Source organism: Lithobates pipiens, unplaced genomic scaffold, assembly GCF_037356315.1.
Source record: "Lithobates pipiens isolate NorthernLeopardFrog02 unplaced genomic scaffold, aLitPip1_a1.2 Scaffold_16, whole genome shotgun sequence".
Lineage (NCBI taxonomy): Eukaryota > Metazoa > Chordata > Amphibia > Anura > Ranidae > Lithobates > Lithobates pipiens.
This window is the reverse complement of record NW_027507748.1, coordinates 303,070,247-303,097,142: the sequence shown is the minus strand read 5'-3', so window position 1 is coordinate 303,097,142 and position 26,896 is coordinate 303,070,247. Positions and strand designations below refer to the sequence as shown.

Sequence of the window (26,896 nt, the reverse complement as noted above, 5' to 3'; positions counted from 1 at the left end):
CTCTGTAATTTCTGGAGTTCATCTTTAAAGAAATAAAGAAAAAATGTATTGCAGAAATGTAATGCTCATTTTATTTTTATTTTTTTCCCTGACATACGCTTCAACTGACTGATATTAGCTTGCAGTAAACAAGCATATTCAGGAAACAAGACATGTCCTAGGGTTTTCTGCATAATATTCACATTAAACCTTTGAATACACTACTCTCCCTTCCTCAATAGGGTTCACTGAACTCTGCATGCAGTGCTGTCCAATTATTATCTTGCAAGTCATCACAACATAGCTGCAAACGGAATGCCTGTATCCACAAATTTTTCTGATGTACAAGTTCAATGTAAAGATATGGAATATAATTAGAGCACAAAAAAATACAAAATCCAGACTGTATATGTAGGGGAGGGATAGTGCTAAAATCATCAGCTCACAAATGCCCCAGAATAGCTGAACTTGAAAAATCTGCCAGGCAGTTCAAAATTGAACAAAGTACTATACACCAGAACTAGATACTTCCTACACTTTTACATTAAATAATGCTGACGTTTCTTTCTCCTTGCTTTAATTGATACAAATGCTAATTTAAACAGTCGCTGAGCAGATATTTTACCTTTAGCACTGCCAAAGAAGGAAACACCATGGTATATATAGAAAGAAAACTCATCAAAATACATGACATGGAAATCAACAGATCTTCCTGTAAAAATAGGCCATGCTTATAGTGCGCACCTTTACACAACATTAATATTCAGGCAGATTTCTGGATTGTGAACTAATTGACTCATGTTCCTGTATGCCCGTACGTCTCTCAGCACTACAAGGTATTGTTAATGCACGCAACATCTGTTTGAACACATTAAGTATGGACCACTGTGAAGGATAAGGCATAACAGCACTGGATTTATTTTTTAAGCCAGCCAGGTGGATTTGCGTCAGAAAAACAACCTCTATGCTAATAATGTTTACATAGATTTTTCAGCGATGTGCTGGCATCACACTGACGCCAACTCTTGCAATGCATAACTATAGAATGTGTAATTTATGTACGATATAACCATAATTAACAGCTAAGGAAATGGCTCAGAATTGGCATCTGGGCCCAAAGGAATTTAGCTACAGTCATGAATCTGCTTCAATAGCCTTCACGAATCTCAAACCCCAGCAGGAAGCCGTGATGATGAAACTGGATGTCATGGCTTTAAAAGGATAAATATACTTTTAAAACATTCACATTTTATTTATCCAGGAAAAAAAGCCCCTCTGCAAATATTTATTTTTTTGCTTAAAAAGCTATAATCACGGCTCCAGGTCAGTGTAAGCAGTGCTTTGTTGACAACTTGTCTACATGCTATCCTGTACAGTGCAAAAACAATATGGCTGCAAGTCTGGCGTGATACCATAGAGGACTTTAGAGATCCTCACAGACATGCTGTAAGACTGGATACTATATAGATTACTGCAAACCCACTAGCCATAAGGTCAGGTTAGGTCCTCATGGGTGAAGACCACTGTCACCACTTCATTCATCTTCAGTTTCTGCAAATCGCACCTTTTCATTGCTCTTTTCCCTTTTTTAATGAATAAGACCAAAAGTCACATGCCAGACTTTCTCACCTCCTGGAGGGGGCTTGTTTTTTGAAGTCAGGATGACAAACCCAAAGCCTTCATTTTCTTTGCGCTGTAAGACAATCTCATAAGCCTCTGCTGGTGTCTTTGGAGCTGCAGATACCTCAATGCGATTAAGCCTGGGAGAGCCATTAAGAGCAGGTGCTGTATGCTGTGGCTCCTCCTCCTCTTGCGCTTTATCTGAAATTTGCATAGAGAGAGTAATAAGTGTTTTCACCTGGATATCAAATCACTTGAATTAGATAAATGCAATACCAAAATATTACTTATAATTATATATTAACTTATAGTAGTTTCTAAAGCGGAATTGACATTAAAAAAATACTGACAGTCAAGCCCCATATTTTCTGCTGACATTTTTCTTCAGATTTACCAAAACCATGTAGTGTAAGGGCCTGCCTGATTGCATACAAATTGAAACTCCTAAGGTTTGACCTCATATTATATGGTTTTGGTAAATCTTAAGGAAAAAAATCTGCAGAAAATCTGATAGTGTGTATGGGGCCTTAGGCCGCGTACACACGGGCGGACTGTTCGCCCAACCTTGTCCGCTGAACAGTGTTTGGGCGGACAGTCCGCTCGTGTGTGGGCTTTCAGCGGACAGTTTCAGCGGACAGTTGGACGGACAAAGTCTTTCGGAAATTCCGAAAAAACTGTCCGCTGAAACTGTGTTTGAGCGAACAGTCCGCCCGTGTGTGGGCCTGTCCGCTGTACTTTCGAAATGAGCGGACTGTTCCCGCTCGGAAAGTCCGCCCATTTCGAGCGCGTGTACAGGTAGGCGGGGCCCGCGAAGGAGACGTCGCGGGCTCCGCCGCCTGGAATGGGCTTAAAGGGGAACCCCAACGCCGAAAAAAATCGGCGTGGGGGTTCCCCCCAAGTCCACACCAGACCCTTGTCCGAGCACGCTACCCGGCCGGCCAGGAAAGGGGGGCGAGCGAGCGCGCCCCCCCTCCTGAGCCGTACCAGGCCGCGTGCCCTCAACATGGGGGGTGCCTTGGGGAAGGGGGGGCCGCGCGGCCCCCCCCCACCCCAAAGCACCTTGTCCCCATGTTGATGAGGACAAGGGCCTCTTCCCGACAACCCTGGCCGTTGGTTGTCGGGGTCTGCGGGCGGGGGGCTTATCGGAATCCGGGAGCCCCCTTTAAGAAGGGGGCCCCCGGATACCGGCCCCCCACCCTATGTGAATGAGTATGGGGTACAATGTACCCCTACCCATTCACCTGTGAAATAAAGTACAAAAAAAAACACAACACATGGAAAAAGTATTTTATTGCACAGCTCCGGGGGTCTTCCGTCTTCGGGGGTCTTCTCGCCGGACTCCTCCGCTATGTGTGTGTAGCTCTTTTGCTAGCGGAGGAGTCCGGCTTTCTTCCTCCCCGCCGCCGGCCTCTTCTCCCGACTTCGGGGGTCTTGTCCCCCTCTTCGGTTCTTCTGCCGGGCCACCGCGCCTGGTCCGGTGGCCCGGTCTTCTGTCGCCGTCTTCCGTTCTTCTGTCGCCGCCTTCGGTTCTTCTGCCGGGCCACCGCGCCTTCTTGTAGCTCTTTTACAGGCGGTGGCCCGGTCTTCTGTCGCCGCTGTCGTCGTCGTCGCCGCCGCCGCCGCCTTCCGTTCTTGTTCTTCTTCTTGTTCTTCTTCTTGTTCTTCTCCTGGAGATGTTGACTCGACGATCTCTCCGGCCGGAATGCCAGAGCCGCGCTGTGCGGTCACTTATATAGTGACAATGGGGCGGTGTCACATGGTATATGTCACATGGGTTGGTCACATGGTGACCCCGCCCCCTTACGATGTCATAGTCCCCATGTGACATCAACCCATGTGACCAACCCATGTGACATATACCATGTGACACCGCCCCATTGTCACTATATAAGTGGCAGCGGAGCGTGTCCCTGGCATTCCGGCCGGAGAGCTCGTCGAGTCAACATCTCCAGGAGAAGAAGAAGAAGAACAAGAAGAAGAACAAGAACGGAAGGCGGCGGCGGCGGCGACGACGACAGCGGCGACAGAAGACCGGGCCACCGCCTGTAAAAGAGCTACAAGAAGGCGCGGTGGCCCGGCAGAAGAACCGAAGGCGGCGACAGAAGAACGGAAGACGGCGACAGAAGACCGGGCCACCGGACCAGGCGCGGTGGCCCGGCAGAAGAACCGAAGAGGGGGACAAGACCCCCGAAGTCGGGAGAAGAGGCCGGCGGCGGGGAGGAAGAAAGCCGGACTCCTCCGCTAGCAAAAGAGCTACACACACATAGCGGAGGAGTCCGGCGAGAAGACCCCCGAAGACGGAAGACCCCCGGAGCTGTGCAATAAAATACTTTTTCCATGTGTTGTGTTTTTTTTTGTACTTTATTTCACAGGTGAATGGGTAGGGGTACATTGTACCCCATACTCATTCACATAGGGTGGGGGGCCGGTATCCGGGGGCCCCCTTCTTAAAGGGGGCTCCCGGATTCCGATAAGCCCCCCGCCCGCAGACCCCGACAACCAACGGCCAGGGTTGTCGGGAAGAGGCCCTTGTCCTCATCAACATGGGGACAAGGTGCTTTGGGGTGGGGGGGCCGCGCGGCCCCCCCTTCCCCAAGGCACCCCCCATGTTGAGGGCACGCGGCCTGGTACGGCTCAGGAGGGGGGGCGCGCTCGCTCGCCCCCCTTTCCTGGCCGGCCGGGTAGCGTGCTCGGACAAGGGTCTGGTGTGGACTTGGGGGGAACCCCCACGCCGATTTTTTTCGGCGTTGGGGTTCCCCTTTAAGCCCATTCCAGGCGGCGGAGCCCGCGACGTCTCCTTCGCGGGCCCCGCCTACCTGTACACGCGCTTGAAATGGGCGGACTTGCCTCCGCCTTACGTGGGCGAGTCCGTTCATTTCAAAAGTTGAGCGGACTGTTTGGCAAACAGTTCGTTGAAACAGTCCGCTCGTGTGTGGGCAAGTCCGCTCATGCAAATTTTGAGCGGACTGTTTGCCCAAACTGTTTGACGAACAAGGTTGGGCAAACAGTCCGCGCGTGTGTACGCGGCCTTAGGGTTTTTATGACAGAAAATACCCTTTTTTGTCTCATCTATCACAATGATTCTACCTGCCCATTAAAAGGCAATATACAGTGAGCTCCATATGCAGAGCTCAGCATACATTAACGTCCCTCCTCTGTGCCTTGAGTAAGTGACTCCTGTGCACATCCACAGGAGTGACATCTTTGAAGCTTGGCCATTCAAGAGGTCGAACGGAGGAAGGATGGAATATTGTGAGAAGATAGAAGCATCTGTGACCAGCAGAAGCGCTGACAGTGCAGCGCTGAAGGGGATTGTTCGACAGGATTGTCAGCCATAATGTGCTAATATGCTGTGCATACTAGCAGATTATGACATAAAGCTAATGGGGATCCATTTAATAATATAGAACAGAATCCTGCTTAAAATGATATATTATCACCATCATAAAAGAGATGAGTGGACCGATATTTTACACTTCATTTTTCACCAACCACACCCACCAGGAGCATACAAAGGGGACAAACATGGCACTCACTACAGGTAAAGATAGGTAATTGACAGGTATTCATGGCTTCAATGGCCCAAATGCAGATGACCAAAAAACATGAGTATGGTCTGCCTGGCAATGGGCATTTCCTTCTTTTGTGTTGCAATACTGCCATGGCCCATCTCTTTCATGGGGAAGATTACTGCTCCTATTGCATCCTAGCATACAGCACACAAATTCACATTACAAGTGATGATACTACCACACAATATCTTAATCCGTTTGTGTTGCTGGTTCAGAGTTCTCACATCCTGTCTGGTAAAACAGTAAAAATCAAGCAGGGGATTTATTCCCTCTCCACTCTATTCAAAGCTAAGAAAAAGATTTTGGCTGGACATACACTTTGAGCAATTTAAAAGGCCATTTTTATTATCATTTATTAAGTTGACCAAGTTTGATTTTCAGTATGTAATATTAATAATGGTCATTAATAACCTGAATGTGCCTCCAAAAACAGCTAACTGTTGCCTTTACTGCCTTTTGTTAATGGCCAGATGGGAGTATTACCAATGTGGGCAGACATATGCATATGTCCTCCCACATCGGCCGCTGATGCACACTCTCTGGAGCATGAATCTCTGACCACTGTCTCCACTGAACACAGCAGATCATAAATCAGGGTACAGGGCCGTGGTGATTGGTCCCAGTGTACCTAATCACCAACCACACCAGTCAGTGTCTCTTCTTTACTGTCACACCAATCACAGTGTCCCTGATCACTGCCACACCAGTTACAGTGGCCCTGATCATCAAAACATCAGTCCTAGAGTTCTTGATCACTGTGACACCAGTTCCAGTGTTCCTGATCACCGCCACACCCGTTCCAGTGTCCCTGTTTACCTTTACACCAGTCAGTGTGTCACCAAAAGGACTTGTTCACATCTCTTCAGAGAGCATTTGTCAGTGAGAAAGTTCTGTATGTCCTCCTTACCACCTGCTTTAAATCCTTGGGCCCTGCACAAGCACCTCCATTCACTTGAATGGGTCACAATTGACTGGCATTCATGGGGTATAACTCCTTCCACTGTTGCAAAGCATAAACCCTCAGCTGCTATCTCTGCAGCTAAAAGGGGTAGTTGTTGAGGGGCAGTAAAACTTTAGCTCAACAATGGGGTTTTACACATTTGAACATTTATAATCTGACGTTCACATCAAGCTGGTTGAAGTTGGACATTTGCTTGGACATTACTTTCACTAGGAGCAGAAAACTTTTTCATTCTTGTTTGGGAATGGTTGTCATTGGAAAGGCCGGTGTTGGTGGCGGGAAGGTTGGGGACCGCTGTGGTACATAATCAGTCCAAACTGTGAAAAAGCCTCCCGTGTGGTATTGACATACTGAGGGTGGAGGAGTAGAATGTGTATTGGGTTGTAATTCTAAGTAAGCCCAAGTTGCGTGTGAGAAAACTCTTATTACATCATGTACAACTTTTTTTTCCTACAAAGTCATATTTCATTTTCTTTTCGCATTTTCCCAAAAACGTTTCCAAAAAATGAAGTCTTTAAAAGAATCAACATGCCACTTGAAAAAACACCTTGAGCCATTTCCTGTCCAAAATGTGGTTATTTTCTGGGTGTTTCTACTGTCCTGGTGCTCCAGGGCCTCCACAAATGTGATAGCCAATCAGGAAATTAGATGTATAATTTATACTCCTAGAAAGTCTGAAGGTGCTCCTTGGATTTTGGGCCTCTCGGTGTGGTTAGGTTGTAAAAAAAAAGTCTCATGTGTTGTTGCCACACTCAGGAATAGCAGAATATGTTTTGGGTTTTGTAGTTCTAAATATGCCCGTGCTGTGTGTTCAATATATCTAATTAATTGACAACTTTGTACAAAGAAATACATTTTAATTTTGCATTTTCCAAAAATTAGGTGAAAAATTAAGTCTTCAAAAGACTCACTATGTCTTTCAGAAACTACCTTGCAGTGTTTGCTTTACAAAAAGGGCTATTTTGTGGGTGTTTCTCCTGTCCTGGTACTTTAGGGACTCAAATACCATAAGTAGTCAGAAAATTAGATGAATAATTTATGCTCCTTAAAAGCCCAAAGGTGTTCCTTAAATTTTGGGGTCCTTCATGCATCTAGGCTGTTAAAAAGTCTCACACATGTGGTATCCCCACATTCGGGGCATAACAGAATGTGTTTTGAGGTTTAATTCTAAGTTTGCCACTGCTGAAAGAAATAACATGTTCAATGAAAAAAAAAAACATACACATTTTAAATTAATTTTCCAAAAAAAAATTACAACTTCAAAAAACTCACTATGCCACTTAATACCTTGGACTGTCTATTTTCCAATTGGGGGTATTTGCACTGTCCTGTCATTTTAGGGCCTCAAGAAATCCGATAGGAAGTCAGTACATCACGATTGATCAATTTTCAAATATATGCATACAATAGTTGGTAAACTCTATAACGTTCACACAGAGTAAAAAAAATATACACTCATTTGGGTTATTTTGACCAAAAGAAGATCAAAGAATTGCAACAGAAATGCAACAGAATATGTCAGCTTAACTTTATGAAGAAATATTAAATAAAAAACCCAGCAGTCAGTAAATACCATCAAAAGAAAGCTCTGTGTCAAAACATGATATAAAATGAATTTGAGTACAGTGTTGCGTGACTGAGTAATTGTCATTTAATGTGCGTTAGAACCAAAAACTGAAAAATGGCTTGGACTGGGAGGGTGAAACAGTCTGGACTTGAAGTGGTTAATATAGTCTGTATCAAGCTTACTAATGTGCTGCTCCTTCTTTTCCAAAATGTACACTATCCAGATACTCCTTTTGTTTATGTTATGATAGTAACCAACTTTCCATCAGTCCATTGATCTGCATTGTACACAACCTTTCATGTTTGCTGTTAGGTCAGCAGCATGAGTTTTCATTTTCACCTCCCTGCCTGCCAGCTTTGGTCAAATGAAGGAGATCAGCAGGAAAAACCTCCATCATAGAAGGTTCCGATTTATCTCATCTGTGGCATCTCAGCAGCCTGCTCTTTCCCTCTTTGCCTGTCCCAATAGTTTTACAGAGCTGCACTAAATGTGTGCATTTTTGTTTGTGTCTTTAAAGTGAAGCTTCAGAAAATTATTGTGAGCAACAAACTGACAGAGAGCTTGCTTAATCTAGGACCCTGAATCAAGCATAGTACCACTGATTCCATACCCCCCAACAGTCCTGGACTCTGCGGGACTGTCCCGAAATTCGAATACACTACCGTTGTCCCACAGATCCAGGCACTCAAGCTAGCACCTGTTCCTTTAAAGCACTGTCAACATGGTGCCACTATTGGAAGCCTGTAACCACACTCAGTCCCTTGCCCATGGCTTTGCCGCTAAGTCCCACCCACTCCGTCACTATTGGAAGCCTGTAGGTACGCTCAGTGCAGTACCCATTGCTTTGTGACTCAGCCACACCCACTCCTGAATTCCAGTATAAGCAGTGAACTCAGTGCAGCAGGGAAAAGGGGAGGAAATCGCTCTCCAGGAAGAGACTGGCTATACAGGTAATGGTTGCTGCACATGACAAACAGGTGCTGGTCCTGATGTCAGTCCTGTGTAACCTGGCCAGTTTTTATTTATTTTTTAATGCGCGTTGCTTTCTGCTTCTAAAGTCTTTATTGCTCAGCACCATAGTGCCTTCTCTAAGGCTTTCCATAACAAACATTTTTATTGTAACAAGTTTGGATGGGGGAGGCCGATTTATATACTCTATTGTTTCATACAAATTTTACTACATGGAGATGTTTTCTCATGGCATAAATAGTTTTTTGGGCTTGTTCAGATCACAATCCCCAGTTCAGTGTGCAGTTCCATTTGTAGTGCATTTGCAAAGTGCTTTTGTCATGTTGGCATTGCGTTTTTCCTGTATTTGAAGCCCATTGGTTTGATAGAAAAGTGTATTTTTTGCTTCTGTTCTGTTACTTCTTTATATAAATTAAATGGATCCTGTCTAGAACATCAGTTGATGTGTTTTCTGCCAGGAAAATAGGTTTTGATGGAACTTGATCATTTAGGTCTTCATTCACATGGGTGCTGAGGCTCATACAGCATGACGGAGCCATTTACATGTTTGGAGGTGCCTGGAAATGTGTGCAGTTAGTCTATGTTAGTAAATAGACATGCAGTGGCTGTTAACAGGCGTACAGGGGTGGGTGCATTGTGTGTTCAGAGCCGTGCACCCCCTCTTGGACTTTTAGTTTTCACGGAGTTCAGCTTTATCCTCCTCAGGTGACAACTTGGTTATAAGACAAGATAGCTCCACTTTCAGTTACAGCAGCTTTGCACTTTCTTTTAAGTGGACATGGAAGTGTTGCTTCAATCTGTGCTTTTTGTAATCTATGTTGTAAATGGCATCATACTGACTGCTGTACTGTATTTTATGTTATATAGTCTCAATGGCTTCCCTTTCTAAGCTGTGCTGTACTGTACATACTCATGGCCGATTTGTTTATTGTCCTATTTGTTATGTAGTCCCTATTTTAATGAAGCTCTTTTCAAGGTAGGATCAGGCAAAATGTTCGCTGCCTGCCCTTATTCTGTGTAAAGAAAGGCATGTGTAATTATAGAATTTTAGTTATAAAAAGGACAATCCTGTGCGGAGGCTGAGAGATATATATGTCTGTACTGCTTGCAGGTTCAGATTCTATTACATCACACGCCATACTTGAATGTATCTTAGGTTGCTTTGACACAAATGTGTTTTTCCTGCATTTCTAAAAACACAAGAAAAATGTTTCCCGTTAAATTCTATAGGACGTTTCACATCACTGCACTGCAGGCTTGGTACATTTTGAATAGTCCTGCATGCTGCATCTTTTGTGCAGTTTTTAAAACCGCACCTCCCCATTGAACTGAATTAAAAATGCAGCAGAAACGCACCAAGTTTGTGTTTTTGATTCCCTTTTTTTTTTTAAATCACAGGTGCAGGCAACCAGAAAATGCAGGAAATGCATCTAGAATGCAACAAAAACACATATGTGTTTATACAATGTTTTGGCTATGGAGCAGTGTGAAAATAGCCTTAGTCACGCCCACTTATCGCCACAGCATGCGTAGCATGCTGTATAGCCTTCCCCCCCCTCCCCCCCTCATTTGTCCCTCATTTTCAAGTCTGAAAGTAGGGAGGTATGTGATTCTATAAAATGAATGAATAAAAGGCTGGGAGAAGTAGACCAGTGGTTGTTAACCTTGTGAGATTGGGCCTAATAATTTTCTTCCAATTTTCTATGCTCAAACTGTAAGGGAAAATTTTCTATTCTGGAGTGTGTTAATGCTCAATTTTTTGCATTGTGTTGGTTGGGTTAAGACAGTACACCTTTAAACGCAAAAAAGTATGGGAGTGTATATTTTGCATTACCATACTTTATATTCATACATAAAAAATAAATAAAAGGAATGCAAAACATATTCCCATACTTTTTTTTTGCATAAGTATAACATTTTTTTCACCTGGCTAGTGCTTGCTTGTTTATCTACCTTCATGGCTGCTCATACATATACTGTTTCATTTTCCCAAGCCTTGATGAAGGAGGTGGAAAAGGGACATCTCCTGAGACATGTTACCTGTAGATAAAATGAATATCTCCAAAACCTGTACGGTTTAGGAGATATCCAATTTGCATGCAGCCAATGACATCTTGCCGGAAAGAAGTCTCCCACGCACATGTGCAAGAGTGATGACATCGTGGCTCCAGCCACTCTCAGCGCCGGAGCTGTAAACCCGGAAGACACACCGAGGGGAAATGTCAACTCCCTCGGCAGTGACCAGAATCAGCTGCCGGCGCCTCGTTCTAAGGTAAGTATTTCATAATGAGCTAGTATGCAGTGCATACTAGCTCATTATGCCTTTGCCTTACAAGTTTTTATATATTTTTTTTTTGTGCGGGTATACAACGGGCTTTAACTTTGTGAACATTTTACCATTGGAATAAACTTGTATTTGGACTTGAATATTATGGTGTGGCTCTTCAAACCCGGATAACTCATCCCTAGCACAACCCTAGGTGACAATGAAGGTGTGTTCAAGCAGCCAGCCTAAAATTTTCATAATCTACATTTACACCATTACCGCAATATTTGATAACAATAACAAGGATATAAGTAATCATAGAAAGAATCCTAAGGATCCCAGTATCTCTCATCTACTATTCTAAGGGGCATACACAGCAGGCTCTAACAGTATGTAATTCCGTTTAGGTTGCCCCCCTCACTGATATACCTGTCGACTTCCCTGGTCTCTGTGCTAGTCCCGTAAACCATGAGATTGCTCCACTGATGCAGATGGAAAGTGGACACTGGTTCCTCCAGACAGTCCGCCACCCATCTTCCGAGATAATGCAAGTGTATGCCCTCAGCTTAGGAGTTCACCCCTGCACCCCTTTTTCAACACTGCTCACCGCTACCACTATATTCCAAGACTGTTCTCATCCGCAAACCTTTTCAAACACTGCTCACTTGTGCTTCCACTGACACTATCTTTAAACACTGCTCACCTCTGCATCACCTGCCACTATCTTCCAATTGTGCTCAGCTTTGCATCCCTAGCTACTGTTTTTCAACACTGCTCACCTCTGCATCCACTGCCACAATCTTCCAGCATTGCGCACCTCTACATCCCCTGCCACAATCTTCCAGCATTGCTCACCATTACATCCCCTGCCACCCTCTTCCAACATAGCTCACCTCTGCATCTCCTGCCATCCTCTGCCAACACTGCTCATCTATGCATCCTCTGCCACTCCTTTCACCTCTACATCCTGCCACCCTCTTCAAACACTGCTCACCTCTCCATCCCCTTCCACTCTGTTCCAGCATTGCTTATCTCAGCTGGGTAACCACTCAAACCCACACAAAGGTAATTTGATGGCCCGGCAGGAGAGAAGAAAAATGTTTAAACAAGAAGACCATGTCTGAAACAGCAGACGCACAACAAAAATGAGCTGGCAACATAAGAAAAAAAACATTCACCAGTACGGTCTCTGCACAGCTGATCTTACCCCATTATTGACTTACCATGCCTTGTTCTGCACTGTTTCTTTGTTTGGAGGTAGCCATCTTGGTAGAAGCAGGGCTTTGCTTCTTCATGACAGAGCTTCCAGCAAAGAGAATAACAAGCAGCACAGTAGTGACAGTACTAAAACTCACTCCAATTTGTGAGACTAGTAGCCGTAGAATGCACGCTGCAGATACATAGCTATGAGGCTATAGGCATAGGCCTGACTAAGCACCCTCACAAGTACACTGCAATTTTTCAGGAAGAATTTCGGGCAAAAAGGTATTTCTAAATGTTCTTTATAACATAGCGAATCTTCACTTTTTAAATTCAGACCTGCTTTAATATTTTAAGAAAAAATGTTCAGTGTAAGAATTACATCTCTAAAGGGGTCATGCACATAGAGCATTTGCAGGCGTTGACTATACAGTGTAAAATCTGCCTGCATTTGCATATATAAACACCAGTACTTGCGTTTACATGTGCAAGCATATGGATATATATTACCAAATGCACAAGGCTTGCATTTGGGAGAATACGCTTGTGAACGCAAGTACTGGCCTTACACAACTATAGCCATGTACAGAGTAGTAATCCATTCCTATGGGCAGGAATAAGCTGCAGCTGCGACTCCAAGAATTCACAAATGTAGGCGGATGTTATGCTGTACGCCTGCAAATATATCCCTATGCATGAGCCATAAACAATCTAACAGACCTAAGGCTACCTGTATTGCTTTTATTTTGTAAAATATGTAGATCACATCTATAAGACAAAAAAAAGATACAATCTACAGTTTACAGTGTGGCCTTTTGAGCTTGGATTTTTAGAATACATTCAGGTAATTTTTCAGCACAAACTTACTTACTGAATGTAATCGGGCAGAAAACTGTAAAAAAAAATTGCTTACAACCACAAGATGTATGTTTCTTAATAAACAGAAGACAATTTCTTTGGCAATGCATCCCATTTGTTTATGGGAGATAATTACATTGATGTTTTCTAAAATGTTCCATCTTCTGAAAAGTAGCGTAGACGACACCTTAAGGCTCCCACTGGGCAAAATCATTTCTCATCAGCAGACATACTTCTCAGAATATGAGGTCTGGAAAATTCGCTACATTGATTTAATCTGCGAGGCACTAAAACATATACCAGCCAAGAACAATGCATCACAATTCCTTTTATTGAGCAGATCACCGAAGGTCTCCAAGCAGCTTACTGCAGTGAGCAATGCAGAAAGGTCACAAGGAGAGCTTTTCCACAGAACAGAGAAAAAAGGCAGCCTTGGGTGAAAAGATGTTGTGAGCCATAAAAGGAAACAATAAAACAGTATAAAATATAGGACCAGTCAAGGTTCAAAGCATACCCTATCCTGGATATGCAGAAAAGCAAAGTGCATTTCTACATTTTTTGGTTTAGATTTAAAAAAAGGATTCACAAAAGTAAAAATGAATTTGAGCTTTTAATCAATTGCCAAAACGACTTCTTTATCATCCACTCTGGAGTCACAAAAGGGGTCCTATACCCCTATTTCAAGTTAATTGCTGCAGCTGATAAGTTACCAATATACCAGCTTCCACTTGAAGCAATTCACCCAAAATGGACAGCAACTGTGTTTTCTTTCAATGGGAGATTTCAATTATGTGAAAACAAGGTGACCATTATAAGCATCCCTGGCAGAGTTGTAGTTTGTCCCTCTCCCTGACACTTTTGTTGGCCAGTTTTGTCTACATGTAAATATGAACAAATATTAAAAAAGTGAGGTGAAATTAAATACTGAATAATATGACACATATTAACTATATAACGGCACCAGAATAGAATATTTTTTATTAGAACTTGATTTGCACAATATGTTTTCATAGACCACTATAACATTGCCTCCTTATGAGAAAAATGTTTTAGTGAACGAACCCATCTCAGATTAGTTAAACTCCAGTTGAACTACCTCCCACTTATTGTTTAGTCTATGATAGTTTGCATGAGATAGAAAATATAAAAGGAGGGAAAACTACATGGGGAAAGCAGGGTACATTATGTGGGAGCAGGGGACATTACATTGGGCACACAACAGGGCACATTACATTGTACAGTACCAGTTTCCTTCATATGCATAGTACTACAAGGAAGCAGCTATGAGTCCACTTCTGGCATTCCCTGCTGACCCCTCTCCATCTTCTGTTTATCTCAGGTGATGTCACATACAAGCACCTGAGATGGACAGAAGGGACCGGCGGGAATATGGTGATGCATCTAGTACTACTATAGACAATTTTCTGCCTAGTTCTGCATGTGTTAGCTGCATGTGACTGACCAGTAGATTACTGCAGAACCCATGAGGACTTCTTGCAGAAACCTAGGGTTCGGTGGAACCCCGGTTGAGAAACCCTGGACTAGAGTTGGGACTGCACTATGCAGAGGGGCTTTGATGAGGTAGTATTGCTTCTACATATATTTGCAAATGCTGTGCAACTAAAACCTCTGTTTTTAGTAGAAATTGTTAGCTAGCGTAATCAGTTTTTTTTTTGCTGGCTAGCTGAAAAGTGTACTGAAAAATACATTATGTTTTGTCTTGTTTTATCGAACACAAAAAAAACTTGAGAAGTCTCATTATTGGACATTTCTCACCACTTTGAACAATATTCCTTATTTAGTGTACTCTTAAAATGTCAACACTGTTTGGAGGACATTTATCATGTGAAAGCGCCATGTTTCATATGCAGTGTTAGTGCTCATGCACGCGGACGTTTTAAAAAACTGGCTGCAAAGCTAGCTCCGACGCCTGGAAAAATCAGCGTTAAAAACGCGATTTTTACCGCGTTTTGCATTGGCGTTTTTGCACATTTTTTAGCGTTAGCGTTAAGTAGCGTTTTTAAAGAAACACATCTCTTGGCTATAGCACTCAGAAAACAAAGAAAATATGTTGCGCGTTTATGCGCGTTTTCCCGCGATTCGCGTTTTTACAGCTCTAGCTCCGCGTCACGGAACGCACTGGTCCTGGGTTTTTTTTACAGCTTAAAAACGCCTATGCCATTTGCAGCTCAAAAACACCTAGGTGGGCATGAAGCCATAGACTAACATGGACAGGCCTTTTTAAGCTGCAAAAACGCTCAAAAAAGCGGCTGTAAAAACGTCCGTGTGCATGAGGCCTAATGGTTTTTATTTGACTCTTTTCACCTTTTTTTTAATTCATCATATTGCAACTGATCTCTATTCAGCCACTTTCAGTCTACAAGCACTTGATAGTGACAACAGTGGACCATTCCTGCACAAAAGAAATGATCATGACTGCCTTTAGTCTCCCTGGAAGACATGTGACAGTGCAAAGCATTGTCTTCATGGTAGGATCACCAAGAATTATTTTAATAAAAAGTGCAAATGTAAAGATAATAAAAAGTAAGTTTTGCAATTACATTTACATGTTAAAGTATAACTAAAGGCGGAATTTTTTTACGTTTTAGACAGGGTTGAGGTGGATTAGAACACCGGTCAGATTTTATTGCTGTCTGAGCCCCCACTAGAGAGATTCACCCTCTCTCTATTTGTCCTGTTTACCATTATCATTGAAAGTAAAACACTGAGGCAGTTTTCAGGCATTTTAGTGCTAGAAATAGCACCTGTAAAGCACCTGAAAACTGCCTCGCATGTCTCCCCAGTGTGAAAGCCTGTGTGCTTTCACGCTGGGGCAGTGCACTTGCAGGACGGGTAAAAAGTCCTGCAAGCAACATCTTTGGGGCGATGTGGGAGAGCTGTATACAGCTCTCCTGAACCACCCCAGCCCATTGGAATGAATGGGCAGCACTTCCGAAGCACCTGAAAAGCTTTTCGGAAGTGTTGCAACACAGGCGCTATTAACCCCTTTTTTGGCCGCTAGCGGGGGTTAAAAGCTCCTCGCTAGTGGCCAAAAAGTGTCCCTAAAACTAGTGCCGCTTTACCGCTAACGGACCTACCACCTGTGAAAGTACCCTAAAAGAAAATCTAATTTTGGATTGTCCCCAGAAAAGTAATAGAAGGGAAATCTTCCAATGGGTCCCCCAAGGAATTGCCTTAATTTGCAGGGATTTTCCCTCACTTTCTGTTTGGTTATGGGACAGGAAGTGAAGGAAAATCTCCCCAATAAGATGGTGGAAAAAAATATGACAGGAGTTATAACTCTCCCTTGCTCTATCCAAAATGAAAAAACATAGTGTTTTGCCTTAAGTCCTACTTTAAAGGAGAACTGAATCTTACATAGTTAGGTTGAAAAAAAAAAAAGTCCATCTAGCTGTCCTTTTGGCTTGGCTTAAACTAGCGTGATAAGTTTTGTAAGCGATTTTCAGCCAGATTATGCAGTGTGAGCCCTTTGCAATTTTCAGTGCAAGTGGTTAGTGACACTAATATGATTTGAAGGCTGTAGGTTTCTGGATGTGATACTACTACTAATCTTGAAAAAAGGAGAATGATTCTGCAAAAAACATACCAAAAAAGCATGTACATGTGTTTTTGATACCATTTTGATACCATTCAGGTCTAGGGGGCCAAAAATAAAAGAAATCACACTGCATCGCACCAGAGTAGCACAAGACCCCTCTCTGAACTCACATCGCAGTCGTGTTGCTGCACTGATGTGAATGGCCACCATTGGCTGGAGCCCCTCCGGCGATATCAATGGGAGAGCACGCAAGGCTGGCATTTTTTAATTTCATGTTTTATTTTTTTTATACCGTTTTACTTCACATGGGACAGTTCATTTTGATGCTACAAGCTACTGATCCCACCACACAGGTACCTTTCACACCCAATGTGCCTGGCTATGTTTCTAATATTCACACTTTTTCACATTTTCACTTTTCCATAAGGGATTGCTTTTTTTGACATATCATATCTGCAGTCTTGTACACACTCTTCCCTAGCCTCATTATCTGCCTTACCATCACAACAGGTTGGTTTATACATTCATTAATGCATTCCATTACTCCATGATCATTTTGCTGATTTAGCAATGTTTGTTCATATACCTATTATACTATAATTGACACCTGAACAAATTATCTAAGGGCGGAGTCCACTGGAGCCCTTGTGGGGTTATAAATGCTAGAGCACACACGACTGGGATTTTTCATTTCACTCTTTCACCTCATTCTGCAAGCCATTGATCTTACACAGGTACACATCTCTGTCCTCCACATTGAGCACTTCTCTGTGCTTGGTCATGTTTTTTTATATTTCTTATATTCACACTCTTTCATATTTTTGCCTTTTCCTTTTAGGGATTTGCCTTTTCACATATCTGCAGTATTGCACACATTTCTCCTTGGCCTTATCCGTCTTACCATCGCAACAGGTTGGTTTATACATGCATTCTATGATATACTCTGTTACTATTTTGCTAATTTAGCAATGTTTAATTATATACATATCACATTATATTTTAGCCGACACTTGAACGGATTATTTAGGATCTCCAAGGTCACTCATTTCTACCCATGCCATGTCTGCCTTCCCATTGTTCCTTGGTTTGGGGTTTCTTGGTTGGCACCGCTTCCTCAGCTCCCTTCCTAAGCATATATTCCTGTCATCATATGTGAACATAGCCAAAGGCACCTAGGCTTTGCCTATTGGTTAGTTTGGGGTCTTTTTTTTTCTGTGAGGCCCTTTCCAGATATATCCCACACAGATCCACCCCTGAAGAGCGAGGCCCATCTCGTGTTATAGATGTCATGTATACTCATGTACTTTAAACGCAATGCAATCTTTAACTATGTGCTATATTGTATCGGCTTTGCCTTTAAGTTACTTTTTCATGTGTGACTATTTCTGTAATAAATATTTTACTGTATTTACATTTGTCAATTTCAGCGTCCAATTGTGCACACCTCATTTAAAAGTCCCAAGGGTGACATCCATGTTTCTATACCATTGAAAACAATGCTATTTCCACTCAAGTCGCATCAGAAATCACACTAGCGTGAATCAGGCCATAATGAATGCAACCCCTGATGTTGAGTGCAACCCCCCTGGTCTAATACTCACCTTCATCCTCGATCCAGTAGTGTTCACTGTTGTGGTGCCCACCTTCCTTCTGAGAACATCTTTCCCGGGTCCTCTTCAGCTTGTGCATGCATGGGGTAGCCCTATCCATTCCCAATACAAAAGTCATACTCTACAGGATCACTGAAAGCTGCTATGAGTACAGCTCTCACAGGAATGAAGAAGAGGACCTGTCAAGGACATTTTCAGAAGTAAGATTTTAAATGATGGGGCAGCACGGTGAAGATTACTGGATCTGACCAGGTGGCCTGCACTAACTGGGAAGCTGGGAGCTGCATTCAGTAAAGTTAATGATAATTTAGTGATTGATGGAGAAAATGTCTTTACCCATCTATAATCACTGTATGCCTTTTTAAAACATAGAACACACCAAGTATCCTGTGAATGTCTTATAAAATCACACTGCAATGCATGACTTTTGTTTTGGTGACTTCTTTGCTCAGTAATTTGTGGTACCTATATAAACGACATAAAAGTGGGGCTAATCATTTCGTAAGCTTCACCACTATTGATGAGATAACATTCAGAAAGCAAAAAACACACAGCAGAAATTAAATAAGCTATAATGTTCACAAATATTCTTCACACCGAACAGTATACCAAGGATCTAACCTGAGTAGAAGATCTGTCTTCTCACGGTAAGCAACACGTGACCATTACGAGCAGCGTTTGTCATTAAATCCAGGACCTGCTTGTGGGACTTTCCCTTCACAGGAACACCATCAATACAGATTAGCTCGTCTGCAGCACGAAGTCGTCCATCTTTTTCTGCCGCTCCTAAAGGAATAATGGCTCCTATATAGATCTGCAAAAAGAGAAGGAAGAGACCAATGGTCACAACCTTAACTGAAATACCACATGGGTTAGTATCAAAGGGGTGGGCAACTTCGCACTTCAGCTGTGGTGAAACCACAAATCCCATCATGTATCCGAGAGTCATCACTGTGGCCATCAGAGTATTGCAATCTCTTTTGGTATTTGTAGCTTCACATAAGCTGGAGTGTCAAAGTTGCCAACCCCTGGTATAGTATATACCCCATAATAGTATGAGAAACATTGAAATACAAGCTTTTCTAACAAAAAGTTAAAGCTGAAGAAAGTGTGGACCATGTATGTTTCACAGTAAAGGCCAATATAATAAACTTAATTTGAAGAAAAAAACTAAATAGATGCAGACTTTCTTATAAAGCTGAACTTTACACAAAATATTGAATGTAGATTGCAATTTAAAGCTGAAAATTATTTTGCTCATATTCTGCTTTTACTGCCCCACCCCCCACCCCCACTTTTGTCGTCATAAATTGTTATATAGACCCTGTTTTCATGACATAACCTATCTTATATCACTGGGTCTCTATGCTTCCCTATGCAGTGCAGATCGTGGTTATTGGGAGGGGCTAGAACAGTGCTGTACAGAACTTCCTAAAAACATCCCAGCACACTACCTCTGCATACCTTTGAAGAGCCATTGGCCTTGATGCAAGCAAACAGGCTGGCTCTTGGGAGGAGTAATGCAAATATCGTAATGCCTTGATGTCAGTCTGGAGAAGTGGATGTTCCTAAGCAGATTGCATTTGCATGCAGACCATCCTCTGTAATACCCACATGTGCTGCTGAGCCTATGACTGAACAAACTGAAATCCAGTGAATGAAAGGGCTGGGGCCAGTCAGGCTGAGGAAATGTGTAAATGAACCCGGACGTCTTCAAGCCGGGAAATGAGGCAGGTTTTATGAGAAGCTCAGAGAGTGCAGTAAAATCAGAGTTAGCAATCTTCAGTATAGTAAAGAAGCCTGTACAATTGTGCAAGACTGAAGTTAAGGCCAGAGTTCAGCTTTAAAACTGAACTCCAGGCAGATTAAAATGACACAAATGAATGTATTTATTAATACATATTTAAATCTATTTATTTTTAAATGCAACTAATGTAAGCACTTGAATTTGATTTTAATTTAGCTACTTGTTGCTCCTGCCACAGTAGACTGGGAGAGGGAAGGAAATAAGGTGCTTAGTATGCTGCCTGAAAATATACTGACAAGGAACAAGCTGACATGTGGAGAGAGCTAAACTCATCAGTCTTCCATGTCCAATCACAGGCTGGGATAGGAAGATGACCTAGCTGTATTGCATGATGTTGATGTTGTGATGACCAGCAACTGCAGCCTATGTAAAGTAGTGAGTGCACAGCTTGTACAACAGTGGAAATTTGCTGTACCCTCATTAATGTCTAAACCACTGGCAACAAAAGTGAGTACACCCTTAAGTGAAAAAGTCCAAATTGGGCCCAATTAGCAATTTTCCCTCCCCGCTGTCATGTGACTCGTTAGTGTTACAAGGTCTCAGGTGTGAATGGGGAGGAGGTGCGTTAAATCTGGTGTTATCGCTCTCACTCACTGATACTGGTCACTGGAAGTTCAAGATGGCACCTCATGGCAAAGAACTCTCTGAGGATCTGAAAAAAAGAATTGTTGCTCTACATAAAGATGGTCTAGGCCAGTGATGGCGAACCTTGGCACCCCAGATGTTTTGGAACTACATTTCCCATGATGCTCAACTACACTGCAGAGTGCATAAGCATCATGGGAAATGTAGTTCCAAAACATCTGGAGTGTCAAGGTTCGCGATCACTGGTCTAGGCTATAAGAAGATTGCCAAGACCCTGAAACTGAGCTGCAGCACAATGGCAAAGACCATACAGCGGTTTAACAGGACAGGTTTCACTCAAAACAGGCCTTGCCATGGTCAACCAAAGAAATTGAGTGCATGTGCTCAACGTCATATCCAGAGGTTGTCTTTGGGAAATAGACGTATGAGTGCTGCCAGCATTGCTGCAGAGGTTGAAGGGGTGGCGGGTCAGCCTGTCAGTACTCAGACCGTACACCGTACACTGCATCAAATTGGTCTGCATGGCTGTTGTCCCAGAATGGAAGCCTCTTCTAAAGATAATGCACAAGAATGCCCGCAAACAGTTTGCTTAATGAAAAGCAGACTAAGGACATGGATAACTGGAACCATACCCTATAGTCTGATGAGACCAAGATAAACTTATTTGGTTCAGATGGTGTCAAGCGTGTGTGGCGGTATCCAGGTGAGAAGTACAAAGACAAGTGTGCCATTGCCTACAGTCAAGCATGGTGGTGGGAATGTCATGGTCTGGGGTTGCATGAGTGCTGCCACCACAGTTCATTGAGGGAACCATGAATGCCAACATGTACTGTAACATACTGAAGCAGAAAATGATCCCCTCTCTTCAGAGACTGGGCCACAGGGCAGTATTCCAACATGATAACGACCTCAAATACACCTCCAAGACAACCACTACCTTTCTAATGAAGCTGAGGGTAAAGGCGATGGACTGACCAAGCATGTCTCCAGCCCTAAACCCTATTGAGGATCTGTGTGGCATCCTCAAATAGAAAGTGGAAGCGTGCAAAGTCTCTAAACAGCTCCGTGATGCCATCGTGGAGGCGTGGAAGAGTTCTCCAGTGGCAACCTGTGAAGCCCTGGTGAACTCCATTCCCAAGAGGGTTAAGGCAGTGCTGGAAAATAACGGTGGCCATGCAAAATATTGAAATTTTGGGCCTAATTTGGACATTTTTACTTACTCCCTTTTGTTGCCAGCGGTTTAGACATTAATGGCTGTGTGTTGAGTTATTTTGAGGGGACAGTAAATTTACACTGTTATATAAGCTGTACACTCACTACTTTACATTGTATCAACGTTTTGTTTCTTCAGTGTTGTCACATGAAAAGAATAAAATATTTACAAAAATGTGAGGGGTGTACTCACTTTTCTGAGATACTGTAAATATAAATATATATATACACACACACACACACACACACTTTAACAGTAAATTTAGATGTTCATTCAGATCTAGACAAAAAACTGCAAACAACAAGTCTGCAGCATTACTTTACAAACTTGTAAGGTAATTTATTTCCAAGTAACATGCCTAAAGTAATAGTTAAAAGTACACTAAACTAATTTGTTTTGATTTAAACGAATTAGGTATGAGAAATAAGCAGAGCCATGCTTGGATGGAAATATTTCGGTCCTGCGGCCAAATATAATATTGAATCTCTGCTCTAGAACTATATGTAGATGTAAAGATTTAATTTCCCAGAAAACATGTTTTTAACATTTCAACTTTAAGCTTTTGCTTAAAAAATGTTTAGACCCAACATTTCATATTCCTGATATGTGCCTGCCTTTTTCGATTGGTAGTCCACAAAACATGCATGTTCAGTGATCTAGCAGTGTTCTGAAGGGATCTTCTGCGCCGCTGCTGTGTACCAGGTCCCATGTCGCCATCTTAATCTGTGATGTCATTAGGAGGCCAGCTTTCCTCCTTCTGGGTTCATGTAACTGGCCCCCTAATGATGCCCATGCACTGCATCATTAGGGTACTGGCTGCAGATACAGAATTAAGATGATGTGCCACAGCGTTTGCATAATAGGATACCTTGGGGCCTCCTGGGATGCATACCATGGGTATCCCAAGTGGCTGTGGGAAGTTTACCAACATCATTGACTAGGCAAGAACCTAGGAAGTAGGGGGTGAAAAAAATAATTGTTTGCGATTTTGAGAAAGGAAGTGGATAGAGATGAGATGGCAGAAAGTGGCTGGGGAGGGTAAAGATCTGCTTTAAATGGAGTAAAATCCCCAAAACAAAGAACCACATGGCCTTTTGAACTCGCATTGCCTCATTAACCGGTTCAGCCCCGGAAGATTTTACCCCCTTTTGGGCAAGAGCACTTTTTGCGATTTGGCACTGCGTCGCTTTAACGGACAATTGCGCGTGCGATGTGGCTCCCTAAAAAAAATTTACGTCCTTTTTTTCCCCACCAATAGAGCTTTCTTTTGTTGGTATTTGATCACCCCTGCGGTTTTTATTTTTTCCGCTATAAACAAAAAAAGAGCGACAATTTTGAAAAAAACCGCATTTTTTTTACATTTTGCTATAATAAATATCCCGCAAAAATATATAAAAAACATTTTTTTCCTGTTTAAGCCGATAAGTATTCTTCTACATATTTTTGGTAAAAAAAAAAAAAAAAATATTCGATAAGCATTTATTGATTGATTTGCGCAAAAGTTAGTGCGCAAAATAGTGTTTACAAAATAGGGGATCATTTTATGGCATTTTTATTTATAATGTTTTTTCTTAATAGTAATGGCGGCGATCAGCAATTTTTATCGTGACTGCAGCATTATGGCGGACACATCGGACATTTTTGACACATTTGTGGGACCATTGTCATTTATACAGCACTCAGTGCTATACAAATGCACTGATTCCTGTGTAAATGACACTGGCAGTGAAGGAGTTAACCACTAGGGGGCAGGGTAAAGGTTAAGTGTGTCCTGGGGAGTGATTCTAACTGTGGGGGGAGTGGCTACGTATGAAATGTCACTAATCTCTGCTCCCGATTACTGTGACACTGTCACCAGGCAGAACGGGGAGATGCTGGTTTACATTAGCATCTCCCCGTTCTTCCTCCCCATGAGAGGATCGCGAGTATCCCTGCGGCAATCGAGTCCACGGGACCCGCGACCCGACTCACGGATGTCCCGGGTGGTGCGCACGCAATGGCATGGCGGCAAATTTAAAGGGATGTACAGGTACGCCCATTTGCCCAGCCGTGTCATTCTGCTGACGTACATCGGCGTACGCCGGTCGGGAACCGGTTAAATAAGGTGTATTACTACAATGGGTATAGAAAATAATAATTTTGTTGCTTTGCAGCCTAAAATGAATACAGACACATTTTTTGTTTTATCCAGCTGTATTTACTCAGTGCAATTTATAACATCCAAGTGAAAAATTTAACACCAACATGTCAGAAAAAAAAAAAAATCAAAAACGGAATCTTTGAGTTGGAAAAAGGATCACACCGTCCTAAAAATGACTTGTAAACTCAATAAGCTGTAGCTGATCACCTTTTAAAAAGCACATTTAGCCATATGACTTTCAACTGTGATCAGCCGTGGTCAATCGCATTAGCTCAGCATGAAAAGAGCTTTCCTGGAACATTTTAGTCCCTGGTAGTGCAACTAAAGCAAACCATCAACTATGGGTGGCAAGGCACTGTCAAAAGATCTACAGGATAAGGTTATGGACAGGCATAAGTCAGGTAATAGATACAAAAAAAAAATTCAAAGGCTTTATCAATGCCTGGAAGCACAATGAAGTCTATTATTAAGAAGTGGAAGGTATTTGGTACAACACAGACCCTCCCTGGACCAGGATGTCTCTCCAAACTGGATGTAAGAGCCAGGAGTAAACTGGTCAGAAAAGCTACCAAGTGGCCTACAGCAACACAGTTGCAGGAATTTATGACAAAGAGTGGTCAATGTGTGCATGTGACATCATGACAAATTCTCCACAATTGTGGCTTGTATTGGCGGGTTATTGGAAAAGTGTCACTCCTCAAGAAAGGCCATATGAGTCACAACGCAAAATGCACATTGAAGATTGTGAGGCCACATGGAAAAAAGTTTTTGGCCTCAACACCAAATGATGCCTGGCGGAAATCCTTCCAAAGAAGGCTATTCATTCAATAAAGAATGGGGGTGGTAATATCCTGTTATAGTGGTGTTTCTTTGCAGCAGGGACCGGAGCACTTGTCAGGATAGAAGGAAAAATATATGGGGCAAAATACTATCAAATTCTTAAGGAAAATCTGCTACCCTCTGACAAAAAGTTGTCAATGCGAAGAAGTTTTACTATCCAACGTAAACACACAAAAAAATGACCACACAGTGGTTGAAGGAGAAAAAGGTGATTGTCCTTGCATGGCCTAGTCAGAGTCCATTGAAAATCTGGGGAATGACTTGAAGACTGCAGTCCACAAACAGTCACCATCAAATTTAACTGAATTTGAGCAGTTCTGCAAAGAAAAGTGGGCAAATATTGCAAAGTTAGTAGAAACATATCCCAACAGACTAGAGGCTGTAATTAAAGCAAAAGGACAAAATACGCACACAAGGGGGTGATCATTTTTCAAACTCAGTAATTTGGTTTTTGAATTTTTTACATACATGTTGGCATTATATCTTTCACTTGGATGTTGAACTGAGTAAATACAAATGGATAAAACAAACTTTGTCTTCATTTCAGACTGCAAAGCAACAAAATGTGATTTTAGAGGGGTGATTATTTTCTATAACCACTGTATATGTTTTGCTTGGAATAAAGAGTGATCAAGTTAAACTTTCAGGTCATTTTTTACTCTGCAAGAACCACAGGTGGCAACAGTACATTTGGCACACACTAGACCTCTACATGGCATTAGATAAGAAAGGACAAAAGACTTCTTATATTTTCAGCAGGAGATGTAAATCAGGCCATGTCCTTTGCACTAAGATGAGACACAATGATTCTTAAACTATTCTGTCTGGCCAGAGATGACAGTGAATGAACTGTATGTGCTTTGTTTCTGTAGTTTCCTGTCTTTTTCAATTATATGAAATTATTGGACATGCACAGTGGAAAAGCAATCCATAACACAGTGTGCAGACTCTGCAGGTACCTGGAATCACTTACTGCCCGAACACAAGGCCTGTTAATTATTTATCCCTTCTATTTGATTACAGCCTTCTCAGAAATCGTTTTTAAATGCCTTGCTCTTCTTCAAATACAGTAAAGCACAACATTAATTATATAGTGATGCATTTATCGGAGTGATAAATCAAATACATTCTAATACATGGGCAGCACAGTGGTGTAGTGGTTAGCACTTTCACCTAGCAGCAAAAATCCCGACCACGACACCACCTGCTTGGAGTTTGCATGTTCTCCCTCTGTGCCTGCGTGGGTTTCCTCCGGGTACTCCGGTTTCCTCCCACACTTCAAACACATGCTGGTAGGTCAAACGGATCATGTCTAAAATTAGCCCTAGTATATGTATGAATGTGTGTTAGATTGTAAGCTCCTTGATGGTAGGGACTGATGTGAATGTACAACATATATGTAAAGCGTTGCGTAAATTGACAGCTATATATAAGTACCTGTAATAAATAAATTAAAAATGCAGCTTTCTTTCCTGATCACCAGCTCAAAGCCACCTTCTTCTTCTACATACACAGTCATACTGGCTTACCTAAAATATATCTAAAGTAACAACTTTTTTTTCAGCTGCAGATATTTAAAGCCTTCATTTCTGTCTCAATAAGAAGAAGAAATCTTTGTAAAGTAAAGGAAATCCTTTACTAGACAGCTGTCTCTGGAATAAGCTTCTTCACTGGTAAGGATGACCCCCAGCGTGTTCGCACAGCCCACGTGCAGAGTCCGCCAGGAAGTCAGTACTGCGCTATTTACAGGCAGTGAGACATTTCCTGATCTCTGCAGCCGCGTATCGGGGCAATGTCTCACCGCCTGTGATTAGCGCTCCGCAGTGCCGACTTCCTGGTGGGCTCAGCACGTGGGGTGTGCGAACATGCCGGAGCTCATCCTTATTCATTGGAAGAATGCCCCTCTATTTATGCTTTGGTGACAACTTAGAATTTTAGATTTCCCATCACTTTTATACTTAGAGGCAATGGTCAAAAGAAGATATAAGGTAAACCTCCTCAATAGGGACAAAGGCAGCAATAAAAACCCAACAGTGGTTTCAATGTTTCCCTGCACTATCCAAATGGGAGATGGGAAAATGGGATACACCTTTAAGTTTACCTTTTGGAACATGCTACATGTTCCACCCTTATTTTAGGTTAGAACTTGT

At 42.5% G+C, this 26,896-nt stretch overlaps 1 protein-coding gene across 3 annotated transcripts in view; it reads right to left on the bottom strand.

Annotated features, from left to right (window-relative positions):
• Window positions 1-26,896, bottom strand: part of MAGI3 (membrane associated guanylate kinase, WW and PDZ domain containing 3) — a 497,671-nt gene that overhangs the window by 61,983 nt on the left and 408,792 nt on the right. For all 3 annotated transcript variants that reach the window (XM_077481559.1, XM_077481557.1, XM_077481558.1), the window contains exons 14-15: window positions 18,783-18,975; window positions 1,609-1,800 (exon numbers count right to left, since the gene is read on the bottom strand). In XM_077481559.1, coding sequence (XP_077337685.1) covers window positions 1,609-1,800; window positions 18,783-18,975 — 385 coding nt within the window. The remainder of the gene's footprint in view (window positions 1-1,608; window positions 1,801-18,782; window positions 18,976-26,896) is intronic.